The 18,657-nt window shown below is 39.2% G+C and overlaps 1 protein-coding gene across 8 annotated transcripts in view; it reads left to right on the top strand.

The window, feature by feature from the left end:
- Positions 1-18,657, top strand: part of rudimentary (carbamoyl-phosphate synthetase 2, aspartate transcarbamylase, and dihydroorotase rudimentary) — a 186,132-nt gene that overhangs the window by 163,374 nt on the left and 4,101 nt on the right. For 4 of the 8 annotated variants that reach the window (XM_067104205.1, XM_067104201.1, XM_067104203.1 and 1 more), the window contains 9 exons: positions 2,270-2,401; positions 2,555-2,715; positions 3,186-3,305; positions 6,164-6,187; positions 6,371-6,512; positions 11,468-11,538; positions 11,764-11,898; positions 12,174-12,320; positions 12,442-12,543. In XM_067104205.1, coding sequence (XP_066960306.1) covers positions 2,270-2,401; positions 2,555-2,715; positions 3,186-3,305; positions 6,164-6,187; positions 6,371-6,512; positions 11,468-11,538; positions 11,764-11,898; positions 12,174-12,320; positions 12,442-12,543 — 1,034 coding nt within the window. The remainder of the gene's footprint in view (positions 1-2,269; positions 2,402-2,554; positions 2,716-3,185; positions 3,306-6,163; positions 6,188-6,370; positions 6,513-11,467; positions 11,539-11,763; positions 11,899-12,173; positions 12,321-12,441; positions 12,544-18,657) is intronic. The other 4 variants (XM_067104207.1, XM_067104204.1, XM_067104206.1 and 1 more) reach the window with 1 other exon arrangement.

Raw genomic sequence — 18,657 nt, 5'->3', positions numbered from 1 at the left:
CGGTCTAGACGGCTACGCTTTTCCCCGTTCAAGATAATAGGGAGGTAATCAGGAAGTTCAGTTCGTCAGAGGGCACCAAGCTCACCCTGATCGCTCCCTTTTGGCCATCCAGAGACTGGTTCACAGAGGTACTGGAATGGATGATTTTTTTCCCAGGTCGCTCCCTCTCAGGAGCGATCTTCTCAAACAGCCCCACTTCGACAGATTTCACAAGAATCTTCCCGCTCTAAACCTAACTGCCTTCAGACTGTCGAAGGACTGGTTAGAGCGAAGGGATTTTTCGCACAAGGCTGCTAAGGCTATCGCCAGAGCTAGAAGATCTTCTACCTTGCGCCTCTACCAGTCGAAGTGGGAAGTCTTTCGGAGATGGTGCCGATCTAAGAAAATTTCCTCTTCCAGTACCTCTGTAATGGAGATTGCGGATTTCCTTCTCTACCTAAGGGAGCAATGTAACCTGGCCGTTTCCACCATAAAGGGGTATAGGAGCATGCTTTCTTCAGTCTTTCGACACAGAGGTCTGAACATCTCGGATAATAAAGACCTTCACGACCTTATAAGGTCTTTTGAAACTTCAAAAAATAAGTCCCCTAGACCTCCCAGCTGGAATTTGGACGTGGTCCTAAAGTTTTTGATGTCTAACAAGTTTGAGCCTCCTCGATCTGCCTCGTTCAGGGATTTGACCAGAAAATCGCTGTTTCTTTTCGCTCTTGCTTCTGCCAAAAGAGTGAGCGAATTACAAGCCTTAGAAGGTTCTGTAGGCTTTAAGAAGGACTCTGCAATCTGCTCCTTTCAGCCTCTCTTCTTAGCAAAGAATGAGAACCCTTCAAAACCTTGGCCTAGGAGTTTTGAGGTCAAAGGACTCTCCGATCTTTCAGGACAGGAGCTGGAACACACACTCTGTCCAGTAAGAAGCCTTAAACATTATTTGGAGAGAAAGAAACAGCTCAGAGGCAACACCGAAAGTCTTTGGTGTTCTGTCAAGGATCCTTCAAGAGCAATTTCCAAGAATGCCCAGGCTTTCTTCATTAAGGATATTATTAAAGAGGCTCATCTTTCATGTAAAGAAGAACATTTTCAGCTCCTAAGAGTTAATGCTCATGAGGTGAGAGCAATAGCTACTTCTCTAGCTTTCCACAAGTCTTGGTCCCTCCAGTCTATTGTGGACTCTACATACTGGAGATGTAACTCAGTGTTTGCTTCTCATTATTTGAGAGATGTTCGTGTGACATATGAGAAGTGCTTCTCTCTAGGAGCTTACGTATCCGCGGATTCGGTGCTGGGTCAAGGAGCTGAAGCTAATCCTATTTAATTTAGTGTTATTTTTAATTGTTTGTTGTGTTTTTATGGTCGGTTGGAAAAGAGTGTTGCAGGTCTCTCTCTTTTTCATCTCGTATTACTAACAAGGTTAGGCTTGGTCAGGTGGTCGGTTTTGGTTGTTAGCTCCTTGTATTTTTATTACCTAGCTCTGTCATGTAAGAGGGATAGCCCCCATTGATATGATTCAGGTAGAGGGCTCTGTCTTGTAAGTGGGTTAATCCCCATTGACACGATCCATAACAGGCTCTGTCATGTAAGTGGGTTTTATCCCCATTGGTATGATCCAGAAGGGCTGTCAGTCTTAGGTCACTTCCTCGCTGAAGCTCTTGAGGCATGCAGACTCATAGACAGTATCCATGAAGTCTTCTGCCCAATCAGGTAAGAACCATGGTTTTTGTTTATTCCTACAACATATGTTGTTTTCCCGTTTTTTAGTTCTTAGCTGTCTCTTGCCCTCCTCCAAGGGTGCCAATCAGCTAAGTATATATCTGACGGGTAAGTTTCATGTACAAAAATGATATTTTTATGATAAAATAAAGTTTTGTACATACTTACCCGGCAGATATATACGATTAATGGCCCGCCCAGCCTCCCCTCAGGAGACAGGTGGAAGAGAAAATCTGACATGAAAACGGGAATGGTTCCTATTCCCGCCACCCAGCGGCGGGTATGGTAGATCACCTGACCTACCTGTCGCGTGTGCCGCGAAATTTGAATTTCTGTCGGGAACGTCGGAGACTATAGCTAAGTATATATCTGCCGGGTAAGTATGTACAAAACTTTATTTTATCATAAAAATATCATCCTTGACTATAAGGAGTGTTATTGCACACCTTTATAACTAAAATTGTGATATAAGGGTTACTACGAGAAAGGACGAGAATATTCTATTGCAGAATTGGTACTTAGATTTTACCATGGTAATTATTGAAGTAAATTTTTTTTCTGGCAGGTTATGGTCACAAAATGCTCAATGGAGAGATTTCAACTCCTGTTGAACCTGCCGTACCATCATCTACCTTAACAACTCCTTTGCTTAACTCTCCTTCTAGAAAGCCAGGAATGAACCTGGATCAAAATGCAGGTGATTATTATTTGCTCTTGATATAAAATACCTCTTAACTTCCATATATACAAAGTATTTTTGCACAGCATTTCATGTAGTGGTATGAAGTTTGTTCCATAACCATTTAAATCTCTTGTAGTTTTTTGTCTTACCAGGAATGCTTTTCCACAGAACTTTATAGTGAGGTATTAATGGATCTAGGTGTCCGAGAAAATTCAGAGAGGAAAAGCAGATCTGCCTCGAGAATCAGAGGAAGAGATTCATCACCAGCCCGTCCCCTACCTGTTATACCATCAGGATTGCCAGGTGTCACTACATCTCATGGACTTCAGGTACAGTATATAAAATGAAGCATTGCTTCGGAAAATAAGATCTGATTGTTACCAGCAATCTATTCACTATATATTTGGAATGATCTGGAGTAGTATAACAGAAAATAAATCTTTAAAAATTTTAATCATCCTCCATTGGTGAAAGGGTATTTTGCATGATAAGAAACCTCTGAATACCTTTCTATTAGCTGTAAATTTGTATTTGTTTAATTGTCAGTTTGAATGTAGATGTTTTTTGTCAGCACTTAGGAAAATAACAAGAACTTTAGTTCATCTCCAAGCTCTTGTGACTGAGTTTCTGTTAATTCAGGGTTATCATATTTCAAACTTCTCATAAATTTTTATACAATTAACTATTACATTAGCACATCCTAATTCAAGATTTGATCCTTCAAATCTGTCTAAAGATTTTACGTAACACAAGAGGATATTTTAAATAATTTTTACCAAGTTTCTGATTGTCCTTTCAGGGCCAGCATCTTCTAAGTGTGCAAGGACTAAACAAAGACCAACTGCACAATATATTTAACTTGGCACAAACATTCCGTGTATGTATCAACAAGGAGCGCCCTCTGGAACATATTTTGAAGGTAGGTTGTAGTTTCTTTTACTTCTGTAATTTTACAGTTATAAAGGTTTATAAGCACTATACTACAAGGATATATAAGCACTATACTACAAGGATATAGGTTATGCTTAAAGAAAATACCACGAGCAACCACTTATCACTTATTCATTAGTCCAAGGTTTTCATCAGACAAGTAAACCTCTGGTTTTTGTATGACTCTATTTCATAAGATCTTATGTTAAAATTGCTTACATGTTTCTGATTGTTGTTACTTCTTAGCCAAATGAAACCTTTTTAAACCTAAGTAATGAAATGCTAATCAGTGTTATGAACTTTTGGTCTTTATTTACTGCATTAACTTGCAGAGTACCTACTGAGGGAGGGAGAATAACTTTTAGAATAATATTAATCAGTGTGTCATTTTAAGGTACTGATAGCAAACAACAACAAATATTTTTGTAATTGATGAAGAAATATGGATTTAGTTGCTGCACAAACCTACCTTTCATATCAGTGTCTTGATTGCAAATCCTCGACACTCCATTCACAAATAACAGGAAGATAGTCTGTTGGCTGGCTGGCAGCATTAAAAAAAAAAAAAGCCATGAAAGTGCTTGTTGTATTGTGAACAAGGAAAAAGGTTCTTGTAATTCACAATTTTTTAAATCATCATCATGTGAATCATTGTCTTGATCTTCGCTCGCCAGAGTTTCTATGTCTTTATCCCCTTCACATATAATTATTTTAATATTTGTAGGGAACTTCTGATATGATTAGGATGACATATTGAATAAATGTGAAGCAGTGAATAAAAGGAAATACAGTACCCAAATGCAGCATATTAAAAGCACTTTTGTTCAGTAAAGAAACCAGTTAATGGGTAAACAACAATCATTAGCAATTGCCAGTACTGTACTTGTACTTTGCCACTATGAACTAGTCCAGAGACAGCAACAGTGGTTGATGCTAATTACAGGTATGACAAAAGGTCTGGCTTTGCCATTGGTAATCAGTGATGATTAAATTTCAGGTGACAGCACTGATAATATACAATACAGTACAGTAATTAATAATTTTTTTCATGATCTTGGACCTCAACCCAAGTGTCTGTCACCTGCCACCTTCTTCATTTCATTTGAATCTCTTTCCTGTTACGGTATATGGTTGGGCTCTAGACTTCACTGATACCAGAAAAGGCAGAATTAGTAATTACTTAGTATTAATAGCTTTGTGTTCCTTGCATCCAAAGGAAGCTGCATTATAAGACCAGATTAGCTACAAACTTTTAATGCAGCCTCAAGTGATGCTGTACAATTTCAGCACTATGACCACCTATGTATTTATATACTTTACCTTATAAAACATGTGATGTTCCTTAGTTTGTGATTGCAATAACAACAGAACCAGCACTCTCCATGAGCAGTGTCTAACATAAAATATTGCATTGCCACCATAATCAATGCTGCAAACATGGCTACTTTATGACCATGACAGCACCACCATAAGTTTCACAACAAGGAAACTTAGAGCTTGGCTACATGATCAGAGTACCAGACTAGGATTTTGTCATTTCTGGGACCACTGACAATGGCTGTAGTTCTGCAGTAGAATCAGAACTCAGTGGTTGATAGTTTCAGCATTATGGCCACTTGTGTATTTCAACACTTTACCCTATACAACATAGATTTTTCCTTCTTTTGCAATTATACTACTGTAATAAATAAATCACTACCCATGTTGGGCAGTTCCTACATGGAATGGTGTGGTATCACCATGACCAACACTGTAAGCATGGTGACAGTATTGTTATGTTTGTTATGTTGGCGCTGTCATAAGTCCCACAGTTGCTAAATGAGAGTTTTGCTCTTCATTTGAACTAGGACACTGCTGTTTCCAGGATCATCAACAACAGCTGTAGTCTAGCAGATAGAAACTGAGCTATCAGTGGTTGGTGGTCGTGGCCAGTTACAATGTTTTATTTTCTTTAAGGTTATTGGAACATCCAGTTTGTTTGGTATGGCCAGGTCTTTAGAGTCTCATCTTTCTTCGCTTTGCCGCAGTGAGCCTTGCTGCCAACCTGTCAGCAGATGGTCTTCTTTTGATCGTTATTTGGTCATGGAATGTCTAGGATTTGTGAAGAATTATAAATGTGGTAATGATATGAATGATTACTGTACCTTATATAAAAACATTACCAAAATTATATGGTCTCTGTTGAACTAAATGTTTTGTACAACCATTCCAAAAGGATAGGAGCACTTTCTTTAGAAATGCAAATTAAGGTTACAGTTGGGACTTGACTTATATGGGATTTTTTCGAAGATCCCCTCCAGAATATAAATATATAATTTTCTTATTGTTTACAATACCTCAAACAGTGTAGATACAATAATTTTAAACTGTTTGTTTTAAAGAATACATAATATCAGAAAGTCTGTACATGTTTAGTATTGACATAACTGTCATAACCATGATTATATACATAATATACATCAACAGCACCAACTGTCATAACCATGATTATGTACAAATATACATCAACAGCACCAAAGTAATGTTTTCTTATATTTAAAACTTTTTGGATTTTTTAAAAGTTTCCAGCTGTATGTTTTAGATTTATGTGAGAGAATTCTTCACAAGTCATGGATTGATACTTGTAGGGGCCGATAGAAAAATATACTTAAATATTTTTTAAATATAATCTGTTAACTATTTTAGCAATTTCTGTTCTGAGTTTGTCAAATTTTAATCTCATCTTGGTTACAGTGCCCCTCTTGATTATTATAATTCAGGTTAGCCAAGTCATCTGCATTTCTTGTTACATGTCATATGTCATGAATGAATATAATTTGAGGTGACTTCTTTCTTTCATGCAAAAAGGCTGGAACCCAAAAATTGTTAGAGGTAAGGCAGTCAGAAGCTGTAATTTAATTATCAACCAAAGAATTTTTAAAAATCTTTTAATCATTTTATCTGTTTATCATTACATATTAGTACATTAGAATTTTACTACTGATTTAGATTATCTATTCATAAATCTTATGTAATTCTGTACACAGTTCTCATGATTGTTTCTACTGTACTTAGGGTAAGTTAATGGCATTGATGTTCTACGAAGTCTCAACTCGGACACATTGCAGTTTCCAGGCAGCTTTTCAACGTTTAGGTGGACGTGTTATTACAATGGACACTAACACCTCATCTGTTAAAAAAGGAGAAACATTAGAAGGTAGATATACAAACTGGTGACTTTTTACATAATTACTTGAGGCATTTGGTCAAATTTACTGGTACTGTACTGCAATCTTACAGAAATTCAAAAAAATGTACAGTAGTATTTAGTTCTGATTGAGTGAATGATTTGGGAAAATCCATTAGTTAAGGCTCATTTTTGGTACTTAGCATATAAAAATAGTGCAACTAAGATAGTAAGAGTGATTCAATGTAACAGTTTTTAAAAGCAAAAAAGATAATGATGTTTGTCAATGGCTTATGATAAAATGAGTTTAGCAGCTAACAGCTTTTAAGAACTTTCACTGTTAAGTAGATCTCAACTTGTGGAACCCTGTTTTTTATCTGGTTTTTATTTATTGAATTGTATGCTTTGGTGAGTCGTACCTTATCCAGCATTGTTAAGAAACATTGTATACTGTATTATGATGCAGTTCATGGCTTCATGGGTCAAGAAACTTATCCTGGTGTGACTGTAATTTAGCAGATTTAGAGATGGACAATTACCAGTTGTTAATCTCTACATTCACTGTGTAGGGAATATGCTGCTCCATTCTCTTATCCTCAAGAACTCCATTAGTTTTAAAACTGGCTGTATTGTGTGGTTTTTCTCCCCTACCCATGAAATGCTATTTTTTTTTTTTCCTTAAATGCTCTGTGTTGAACTTACAACATCAGTTGCTTTAGATAATATGTTATTCTAAATTCTGCTAGTCACAATGAAATAGTTTTAAAACTGGCTGTATTGTGCTGTTTTTCTCCCCTACCCACGAAATGCTATTTTTTTTTTTTTTCCTTAAATGCTCTTTGTTGAACTTACACCATCAGTTGCTCTGGATAATATGTTATTCTAAATTCACTAGAGGTTTGCTAGTCACAATGAAATTGTAGAACACCTATATTCATAAAAATTATTTGTTATACAGTTGACCCCCGCCTATTCGCAGTTCTGGATTCACAGATTTTTCTGTGAAACATATATACAGTACACATTATTCATGGAAAATTTGCCTATTCGCGGTATTTTTCATAGAGAAATATTCACTAATTACTATACAGTTTTTTCACATTTTGGGACCTAATGCTTTTTTTTTTTTTTTTATAAAACTTAAAATACTCAGGTTTTATGCATTTTTAGAGGGGGTTCTTTGGTGTTTGAACCATCCAAATAGGCAGTTATAAGCATTTTTAGAGGGAGATGTCAAGTATTCACGGATTTTAGCTATTTGCAGGGGTTTTTGGTACACATTCCCCGTGAATACCGGGGGTCGACTGTACAACACTGATTAAAAAACTTATGAAACCCATTAGTACTGTAACCTTTACTAGCCTCTGTGTGTGTGAAGTGGACCCATTCACACTGTTTTGAAGAATTAAAAGAAAGTCCCACCATACTTGCCCAGCTCATCCAATACATCTTGTTCTTCTAAGAGGCTCCAGCAGTGTTGAACATACGCTGCGCTTTATAGGATCTGCACAGTTCTTTTTCTCATTATGCTGTTTCAGCTGTTTCTTTCTTACTTTCTCTTTCACCTTCACATATTTTGAAGTAGTTTTCATGAATGTTTTGACCCTCTTAACCTTGTTATAAGGATTTATTGAGCTTTTGTGTGCCTTTTACTTGAGTTTGATGTCTTCTGGCATTAATAAGTACTTTTCTGTTTAATTAATTTTGTATCCTTGCTTAGATTGTCTCTTTTGGCCAAGTTTTTTCTGTTGTTGTGATTTATTTTTTGTCCTTCCTTAATGCTTTTCAGAGATATTCATTACTCTCAGTTATTTCAGAAAGTTTCTAGTATCTCTCATTTTTAATTACTTAAATTATCCTTTGCATGTGTATTTGTTCCTGAACTCGAAGCACGTGGTAGCCTTCAGGCAGGAGTATCATCTTTATGCCTGGTGAACCACTGAATCAGCTTGGATTTTTAAAAGATTAAAGCTTTTTCTTATTCATAGTGAACCATGCATTTTTAATATTAAACTGGGTATTTGTTATGTTCATTGTCATAGTTGGTTTTTGTTCCATATATCTTTTGATTAATTGATGTTTAAGTGTTTTCATTTCTGTTACACACTAGACAGCATTTTGATTATATGTAAAGATTTTAATTTCTTAGACTTGGTGAATTAGTGTATTTTATTGAGTTACTGTTTGTGCTTCCCACTGCTTGTACTAACCTTTGGGGAAGAATATTATCTAATCACACCTCGGCATTCTCCTTTAGGAAATGGTAGCCTTCAAGTCATTCAGGTCATCCATGACAGTCCCCTCATGCAAGGGCTATTAGTTTTCCCTCACAGCGAGTGGCTTGTGTAATGCCATGCTTGATGGTCAGCTCTTCTGGACTGTTTCTCTTTAGTAGTGCAGCAGGCTGATGTGTCGCTTGGGTCTCACCCAGTGAGGTTTCTGTGTCCATATACCACCTTTCTCTCCCCCGCTTCACAAAGACTGTTGTGTGGTGAGGCATTTCCATTCCCATCTCATCACCTCGGTCAGATTTTTCCTTCTTATAATCTTCCTATTACTGCTGGGAGTGAAGCTTTGGTCTGTCTGCTGCTCCTCCCTTTCCCTGTTGAACTCTTCTAACAACAAGTGGTCACACCTCCTCTGCTGTCTTGCAACTCAAGTCACCCTCATCTTTTAGGACCAGTGTTCAGTCCCAGACCGGAAAGCATGGGAATGGTATGGGTGTGTTTCTCTTCTAATAAGAGAACTTTTTTCTAGACTTTGACTATCATGCATTGAGATCCACTTGTCTTCCATTTAGCAAAGTTGATTCTTCTCTTTAGAACTCTAGCCATCTTGAGTTGGTCATGAGTTTCCATCTCATCATTCCTCCTGCTTCACTTTTGCTACCCACAGCTGTGCCTCCTCCTTTGATGATTTCCTTTCAGTTCCGTTCTAATGTATACAATATCTGATATTGCTGCTTCTCCTTGATGTTCATCTTGCTTTTCAACTCTTCACATACCCTTATCTCCTGTGCAGTGTACTTGGAGGCCCTGTTTGTTCGTTCCCTGTGTCCCCTGCTTTGGACTTCTAAGGACTTTGGGGAATCCTCCTGCCCTTTGCATGGTTGAGTGGCTTAGTAATTCTGACGTTTGCCAGGCTCTTTATCTTTGGCTTTGACATACAGTGAATCAAGTGTTAACAGCAGAATAGGAGGACAGGTGGTGAAAATATTTAAAAGGTAAAAGAGTGGAATGGAAGTGAGAAACTAAAAATCAATGTATGTAAATCAAACCTCATGGTGAATGGACAGGAAGCAGAGAAAACAGAACAATTGGGAAAGTGGTTACATGGGGAATGTGTCAGGATGAACTTAGTACTGTACTGTGTACTAAATGTAACAAGTGATGTTGCTAGTATTGTACTGTGTACTAAATGTAACAAGTGATGTCACAAGAGGCCTAGGTTTACAAAATATAAATGGATTGAGTTTTTCAGTACCTGAAAAGCATTACAACAGCAAACGGAGTTGAGAGTCCTATTATGATAATTGGGAAAATCTTAGAAGAGGCATAGTACTTCTTTTACCTTGGGAATTCACTGGACTAGGAAGCAGGAGGTGAGAACATAGTAGAAAAGCGTGTATGAATTGGAGTGAGATTCCTGGTACACAAAAAATGTCCCATTTGGAGAGACAGGAAAGACTGATTATTCAAATATAACACCTGTGCTACTCTGTGGAGTAGCAACATGGGTACTTCACAAGGATGATGCAGATTTTTAAAAGGTGAAACCAGAGAATGCCAAGATTCATGGCAGGAACATGGTGAAAAGATGTATTATGAATGAAGAATTTGTAGAAAAATTAACATCCAACGACCAGGAAAAAGACTTCAATGGCTTGGAAGTATGGTGAGAAAAGCAGATATTGAAGTACTGTAGTAGGACAGACCTATAGAAGGGCCCAGGAAATCATGGAAAAAGGGATAGATGAGCACCTAGACTTGATGGAAATTCCTAATTATTATCAAGTTTCACCAGATCACTGAGCAAATTTTTAAAATTTATTTATACAGTAATTAAATTAATTGAAAATTGAGATTCCAACAAAACTTATTTTTCAAAACTTGACATTAGTTGTCAGTTATATATTAACACATTTAAACAAAAAATGTTTTACTGTTACTCTACATTCATTGCATATAGGGATTGGATTGTGAGGGGTATTCATCAAGTATCCTTGGGTAAAATGAGAGCGACCAATTCTAAGACAAGTTAAAATTATTTGTTTCATTCTGGTATGATGACTTCCATATTCCAAGACTGGACATTATCTTAATTTGTTACTATCAAAGCGTTGTGAAAGGGTGTTTTTTGGTTATAATGTTGAAGAGTTGCTATAGCATTTCTAGTTGTTGAAAATGAAAATTTTTGTGATAGTATACCATTAATGATTAACCTTTTTGTGTATAATTTGACTTACCTATGTATATTACATAGTGTGACCCTGTACTTTTTATATATTATGTTGTATGTTGTTTATAATGTTGTGGGATATATACAGAAAGTGTACAGTTAGGAACAGTAGAGAGAACCAATGTCTCCTCTAATCCCATAAGTGGAAGGTTGACATAAAAACACTTATGGTGATGATGCAATATAACTAGACCCATTTCCTTGTAGTAAGTTGAAGGAATCATTCTGAAATTGGAAGCGAGATACTGTGAGACAAGTTGGACAACAAAATAAGAAAAAATGTAAGGGGAATTATTTCAAATTAACAGGCACAAAGTAGTGCCGCAGGCAGCTCAAAAAATGCTGCAAAGAACCTATATACTCTTACAGTATGAAGTAGAAAGTACACTTTAGGGGGTACTCCTCTTTGGGTCATTGACCAAATGAAACCTGAATAGATCGGCTGGATGTGAAGCACTTGAGTGGCTATGTTATTTGTCATTTTTACACTGTAAACAGAGAGTGAAATTGATTTTCAACTATTGCAGATTCTGTGATGATGATGGCTGGATATGCTGATGTTGTAGTTCTTAGGCATCCAGAGCCTGGTGCTGTAGCTGTAAGTAAAGGCAAAAGTACTCATAGATGATTTTATAATACAGTATTTTATTTCTTAGTTTATAAGAAATCTTTAACACAATTAGTAAGTGTTCTGTATGTTTTCGTAATGGAGCACCTTTTAAAAACTACTGTTAATTGCAGTAAACCTAGTTTCATATCTGTTGATTATAGAATTTGCAAAGCTTGTAAAGCTAATGCGTTCTAAAGATCACATTTTTTTCAGCGAGCAAGCGCAGTTAGCCCACGCCCTGTTATCAATGCCGGTGATGGTGTTGGAGAACACCCAACACAAGCCTTGTTAGATGTGTTTGCCATTCGTGAGGAAATTGGAACAGTTAATGGACTCATAATTACCATGGTAAGGACATACGTACTGTCTTCGCAGGGCTAATTTTACATTTTTGTGACCTCTCAACTCAGCAACTGCTGATCTTAAATATTAAATGCATATAACTGTGGAGGAAAAGTTATATGTTTAGCATCTCATATTTAAACAGTAAGTACATTTCACCATATAGGGAACCTGTTTAAAATAAAATTTAAATGAGATGAAAGTGTTTATTTTAATATTTTATTTACATATATATAATTTAAAGTTTAGGCATTCAGCTTGACATATTGATCTGTTGACAGGTTGGAGATCTAAAACATGGTAGAACTGTCCACTCCCTTGCCCGGCTGTTAACACTTTATAATGTGCAATTACGGTATGTAGCACCACCTGGCCTTGGGATGCCAGACTACATCACTCAGTATGCAGCATCACAAGGCATTCATCAGGTAATTACAGGTCCTCAAGAAATCTTTGAAACTTATTGCAACAAAGAACTTAGTATTATTATGCATATCAGAAACTTTTTTTAATTGAACTTTTATTCAACCTTGTGTTTTCTGTTAACAGGAAGAATTTAGTAGCTTGGAAGCTGCGTTACCTGACACAGATGTTTTATACATGACAAGGATACAAAAGGAGAGATTTGCCACTGTTGAAGATTATGAAAGGGTATGTGCCTTGTGGGTTTTAAATGTTCAGTGTACATCATGCAAAGTATATGTACAGCAAAATAATTAAAAGCAGAATATCAATTATATGGGTAAAATCATGAAATATAAGATGGAATTATAGAGACAAGAGAGGTTTACATCAAATAAACCATGAATTAAGGATTAAGATTTCTTAGAAATTTTGACAAAGGTTTATTTTGCATAATTTTGTAAATATTGTAATTAAGGTATATTAAGGTTTTCACCTTTAGTCACATTTTGTAGTGTACTGTACTACTTGTGCATGGAGGGTCTATGATTTACATTTAACGCAGTGAACCATCTACATTTGTTGTAAATTAACTTATGTCTTTAAAACAGACATAGTTATTTAATTAGCATTACAATTAATTTTGAATGAAATTACTATATATTTTCTTGGCAGGTGATTACAATGATGTTGCACCTGTGTCAATTCTCTACCCTGTTTGGGATATAATTACTATATTTTTATTAACATCTGACACTGGCCATGGTCATAAAAGCAGGCATTGCATTGGAAGAGCAACAGAATGCAACCTGTTATCTCTGTATGTGAGAAGCCAACACAGCTGTTACTACTGGTGTATGGAGTGATAAAGGCAAGAGTGATGAAGTCCTTAGAGTGCTACTTAGTCCTAAGTCCAGGTCTTCATATACAGGGTACTCAATTTGTTGGTGTGTACAACTTTTACTTATGTCATTTGTCAGAGTAAAGAGAAGAGAGCAATACAGTACAGGCGGTCCCTGGTTTACGATCGTTGTGATGTTCCTGTGCCATGTCGTAAGCCGAAAAATTGTCGAAAATCGTCACAGATCCTAAGAAAACCTTACTTTTAATGCCCTGAGTGTATTGAAAACAATGTCAACTGTATTTTTATTGAGTTTTTCATCAAAAAACCTCCAAATTTTGATTATTCTAGCATTTTGGAGCCATATTTCTTCCATCGGATCAGTGTCGGAGCCATATTTCTTCCATCGGATCAGTGTCGTAACCCCGGAACATGCGTTGTAAACCTGGAAATAATTTCTGATGAATACATTTGAAAAGCATCATAACCTCGGAACGTCGTTAGCCGGACCCATCGTATCCCAGGGACTGCCTGTAGCATGTATAGTTTTTTTTATAACAGATTACATATAACTAATTCATTTGTGATGTCAGCAAACTGAGTTCCTTGTATACAAGGACCTGGACATAAAACTATGTATAATTAGTTAGTTAGTTATAAATGATTTGTTTAACCAAACCTCTGAACACTTTGCAGACTTCATCAATCAAACCTTTATCACCCTGTCCTCATCGTCTTTGTCTTCCACCTCGTCTTTGTCATCTTTTTTTGTTCCCAGACTCTTCCTCTGCATAAGAGAAAGAGGAAAGGAAACCAAAGGCCTCACATAAGAAGTCCAGGTGGACTTCTACTCACTTTTCCTCATGGCAGGACAGTGAAGGCGCCAGCATACCATAACATGATCTTTGTATCTCAGGCAGGGTTGTTGCCACTGCACATCCCCACTTGAATGCGAGGACCTTCCCCCAACCATCCCACCATGTGCTCACGGGATCACATCTGGACGGGTCAGTGCACTCTCTTTGCTTTCCCCACACTGGGTCTGTAGACTAGGTGCATGTTGCAGTTTTAGGTTAGCCCTTCTCCCATGGCTTTGAGGAGTTGCAAGATTGGGGGGGGCATGCACACCCTTTATTGTGTGTGCATGGTGTCCAGATAATGCATGGTCAAGCAGCAGGACAGATTCTTCCTCAAGCTCCCAACAGCAGAGAACCAGCATTCTCTTTTACTCAGCCCCTGTGAGTGCCATCTGGAGTGTGTGCAATCTAGGCACTCTCAATTGAGGAAGAGACCTACTTTGATCTCTTCCACCTCTTGTGTGTGCAGTTAGCCTCATAGGCTTGAGGCATACAAGAGAGGTGGTGCAAGTTATCTCTTCCCTTAGATTTTCTTACTCAGTTGTGACAGAGTATAGGAGGGAAGGAGCGGCAGGGTCAAGGTCTGGATTCCATTCGTACAGCAAACTTGCTGGATTTTGTTTACTTTTCCTGCGAGAGGTTTGTCCGATTCTGGACGGGATCAAGAGCGAGAGAGTGACTGGTCTGAAGTGGGGCCAGCTCATGTCTTAGGACAGGGGTTTTCAACCTCTTTCTCCCCACGTACCATTTTGGGTATTTTTAATGTCAGTAATGTATCCCCATCACTTTGTATAAAGTAGAAAACAAAACAAAAGCAGAAAAACATTCCACTGTGTATTTTTGCAAGCACTGTACTGAAGGGAAGTAAGTACACAACTCTCCTGACAACCAACAATATTGTAAACACAAAGAATTCCATAAAAATAAAGAAAATTGTTGGTAATTATTTACCTGTGGCTATGCAGTCAGTGGGCGGCCAGACCCGTAACCCTAACACCCGTGAGGAGAGCGTACCCCCTAACTGACCCTTGGCGTACCCCCTGGGGTACGCGTACCCCAGGTTGAAAACCCGTCTTAGGAAATCTCTCGGTCCCCTCTCCTCCAGAACCCCCACAGGCCAAGTTGGAACAGGGTTTCAGGAGGTCATTTCACTCATTTGTGAGTGTAATAATCTCACGGAGTGACTTTTTTCTTCTCACCTGTCCTTGGTCTCGTCTAAAGTGCTTTCCTTAAGGAACACTCCAAAACCACGACTAGTGGTCAGGTTGCGGTAGTCTTGGTTGGCTCATGGTATTTTGGGTCAGGGAGTTTTCTTGCCTCCAACAAATCAAGCAAACTCCTTCAGCAACGGGGGGTACTGTATTCCAGAAGATACAGAGGTTACTCCTTTGTGGTTAGGTGCGTCTGTCAGCCGACTGGCAACAACCTCCCTTTGTCTCTTTCTTGACAGACTCCATCAGTCAAGAGGGCTTCTCGTTAAATGCTGCTGAAGCCAATATTTTATGCAGAAGCCAATATTTTAAAGTCCATAGCAATGGCACCTCTGCAGGCTGTCTCTTGGCTTGATCTGTGGATGAACACCTTCACAGGTATTGCATCTACAGACGAGAGGGATGAGCAGGAGGATGCTGGCATCAAGAGGTGATGCCCATACCTTCTTAGCTTATGCAGTCACCAACCAGTGGGCAAACTTGGTTCTTTGCAGAAGAGATAGGAGCCTCTCCTTGTGTTTTAGGCAGGTGTCCCACAAGAGTAGTCTCTAGCTGAGGAACAGTCCAATCTTGTGCTCTCCTCTACTTTTTCCTCTGGGGAAGGTGGCGGCTGCAGCTGAGCTGGGGAGTGAGGAAGTCTGAAATGCCATCTTCAGACAAGCAGTGTCCTTCAAAGAATAATCAGGGGCAAAATGCATCCTCATCTCCAAACTATCAGTCTTCAAGAAGCCCCTCACATCTGGTCTGACAAATCTTGCCAGCCCTTTCACCCCCTTCCTCAGGTCTGTCCAGGAAAGGAGGAAAAGTTTAGAAGAGAGGTGGTCACTGAGAGTGGTGATCCCCCTCCTCCACTGTCATGAGTAGGAGTTGCCTGTCATGCCGTTGGGCAGGGGTTGCCTGTCATGCTGTTGGGCAGGGGTTGCCTGTCATGCTGTTGGGCAAAGTGGCAACAATAGGGGGTGGAGCCTTTAGTCATATCAGTCCTTTAGGATGGGTAAAGGCCTCATTCAAGGATGTTCATCCACCACTCTCAGAGACATTGATACTGCTTCCATCATACTCTTCAGATTCGTGGCAATCTTGGACCTTGTTGGTGTAGGTGGAAGTGATGATGTGAAAAGGCACTTTGAAGGTTGTAGATTGACAGACCTTGGGGTCTTACACAAGCCTTTCCCTTGTAAAGAAGGCAAATGAGGGTTGGAGACTGGTAATTGACCTCTCAGCTTTGAACAAGTATATTTGTTGGACTCATTTTAGATGGAAGCACCATATTCAGTGTCTGATTCAATCCGAGAGGGTGACAGGCTTTCAATAGACCTACAGGATGCATGCTTACTTGTACCCATGAATCAGAAATTTCAGAAGTACCTCTGCTTTGTATTGCATTGAGACAGTCTTCCAGTTCAAGGCCTTGTGCTTTGAACTGGCAACATTACAAGGCCTTGTTCTTTGAACTGGTAACATTTGCTTAGGTGTTTACCCAGGTGTTCACCTTACTCTCAGTTTGGAGCCATTTCAAGGGTTTTAATCTCTGACAATACCTGGACATTTGGTCAGTCCTGGCATCCTCCAGGGAATACCTTTTTTAGATAGGGATCATCTGCTAGCTTTTTTGTCTCAACCTCGTTATCTTGATCAACTGGCAGAAGTCCAGTCTAATTCCCAAGCAGCAAATAAAGTATTTGGGGATGTTCTTCGACTGCAGTGGTGAAAGCCTCCCAAGTGGGCTTTCATCTGAGCAGTCTCTGGGAGGTAGCAGTACAGTTCATGTCCCAACAAGGACAACCAGCTCAGCTGTGGCAGGTGGTTGTGGGATATCTGTTATACTTGGAGAAGCTTGTGCCTCACAGGTGGAGTCGCCTCCCACTGCTTCAGTGGCAGCTGGGCTGCTCTCAGAAATTCCCCTTCTCAACTCGTATCTCTTGAGTTGGAAAGTAAGGGAGGACATCTTGTGTTGGGTAGACAAAAGAAACCTCCTAAAGAGAATTCCATCAAGTAAACACCCCCGCCTCCAGAAATTCTTCTGTTTACAGATGCCTCAAAGAAGGGGTGGGGTGCACACCTATGGGAAGAGTGTTTTACGAGTATGGATGACAAACCACATCTGCACATGAATGTCTTGGAGATGCAAGCAGCTTGATTAGCAATGCAAGCATTCAAAAATTGTGAGGGAGCACACATTGGTGTTAATTAGCAGCAACACAACTGTTGTTGCCCATGCCTACAAATGGGGATGGTGTCTCAAACCTTGTAACATTAGTTGTTGTAGGTACATGAGTGTGCAGCTTTTCAAGTCACCTAGTTGTAAGCCAGATACAGTATGTGCAGACATTACGTTGTTGTGGATCATCTCAGTCGTTAGGGTCAGGTGGTGGAGATGGAGTGGTCCCTACACCCCTGAATAGCAGAAAGATTGTTTAAGATCTATTTGCAGCCAGATTGAACATAAAACTTCCAGTCTTCAGTTCTCCAGTCACAGACCTGTGGGCAGCAATAGAGGAGACATTCCAATATCCCTGGGACAATCTGGATGTGTACACTTTTCCACCTTTCAATCTCTCCAAATCCTGGATCTTTGGATGACTCTGGTGGCTCCTCTTTGGTCACGCACCGAGTTGTGAGATGGTCTGCTGACACTCTTGGTTGAGGCACCGAGAGAGTTACCCTTGTGGCCCTCTCTCCTGTATCAACCCAACATTCTCCAACTTATCCTACAAAAGAGGGGTTTTTCTCACAGGGTGGTGAGAGAGATGTCTGGGTACATTTGTCCTCTGCTAGTATCATAGAAAGGGTTTCTCTCCCATTGGAGTGTCTGTTCAGTGTATCACAGACTTCCTTGTCAACCTTTGGCAAGACAAGCATCTTGCAGTTTCTGCAGTTGTAAGCTATCCTTCAGCCCTATATCGGGTGTTCATACTTCAGGGGTTGGATCTCTCCACCCCAGTGCAGTTATCCATACTTGTGAGAAACTTCCAACAGTCTTGACCCCCCTCGGTAGCTTCAGCCTCAGTGAGATGTGTGGCTAGTATTTCAGAGCCTTAAGAGGCTTTCTTTCGAACCTCTGCAAGTTCCTCAGATAGAGACCTAACGCTGAAGATTTTTTTCTTAAGGCTTTAGCCTCAACACTTGGACAGGTGGGGTTCTCTCTCTCTTCTTTGTGCCAGAGTTTGTGGCAAAGACTCGGAACCCGTCAGTTCTAGACAAGAGGTTTGCGAGTTTCTTGATTCTCTCCGAGACTTCGTTGGTGGAGACCTGAATAAGATGTTCCTGTGCCTGGTCAACACCACAAAGTACTATTTGAAAAGAACCCACACCTTGAGGCCAGATTATAGGAGACTTTTTGTTAGTATATATAGGTGTAAGGAGGTGTACAGGACCAGAACACCCTTTCTTTCTAGCTCTGTGAGATGGTCAAGCAGGCCTATGACTCCTCTCAGGAGGAGACTAGCCTCCT

Source organism: Macrobrachium rosenbergii, chromosome 5, assembly GCF_040412425.1.
Source record: "Macrobrachium rosenbergii isolate ZJJX-2024 chromosome 5, ASM4041242v1, whole genome shotgun sequence".
Lineage (NCBI taxonomy): Eukaryota > Metazoa > Arthropoda > Malacostraca > Decapoda > Palaemonidae > Macrobrachium > Macrobrachium rosenbergii.
The sequence above is the reverse complement of the archived record's forward strand: the minus strand, read 5'-3'. Positions and strand labels throughout refer to the sequence as shown.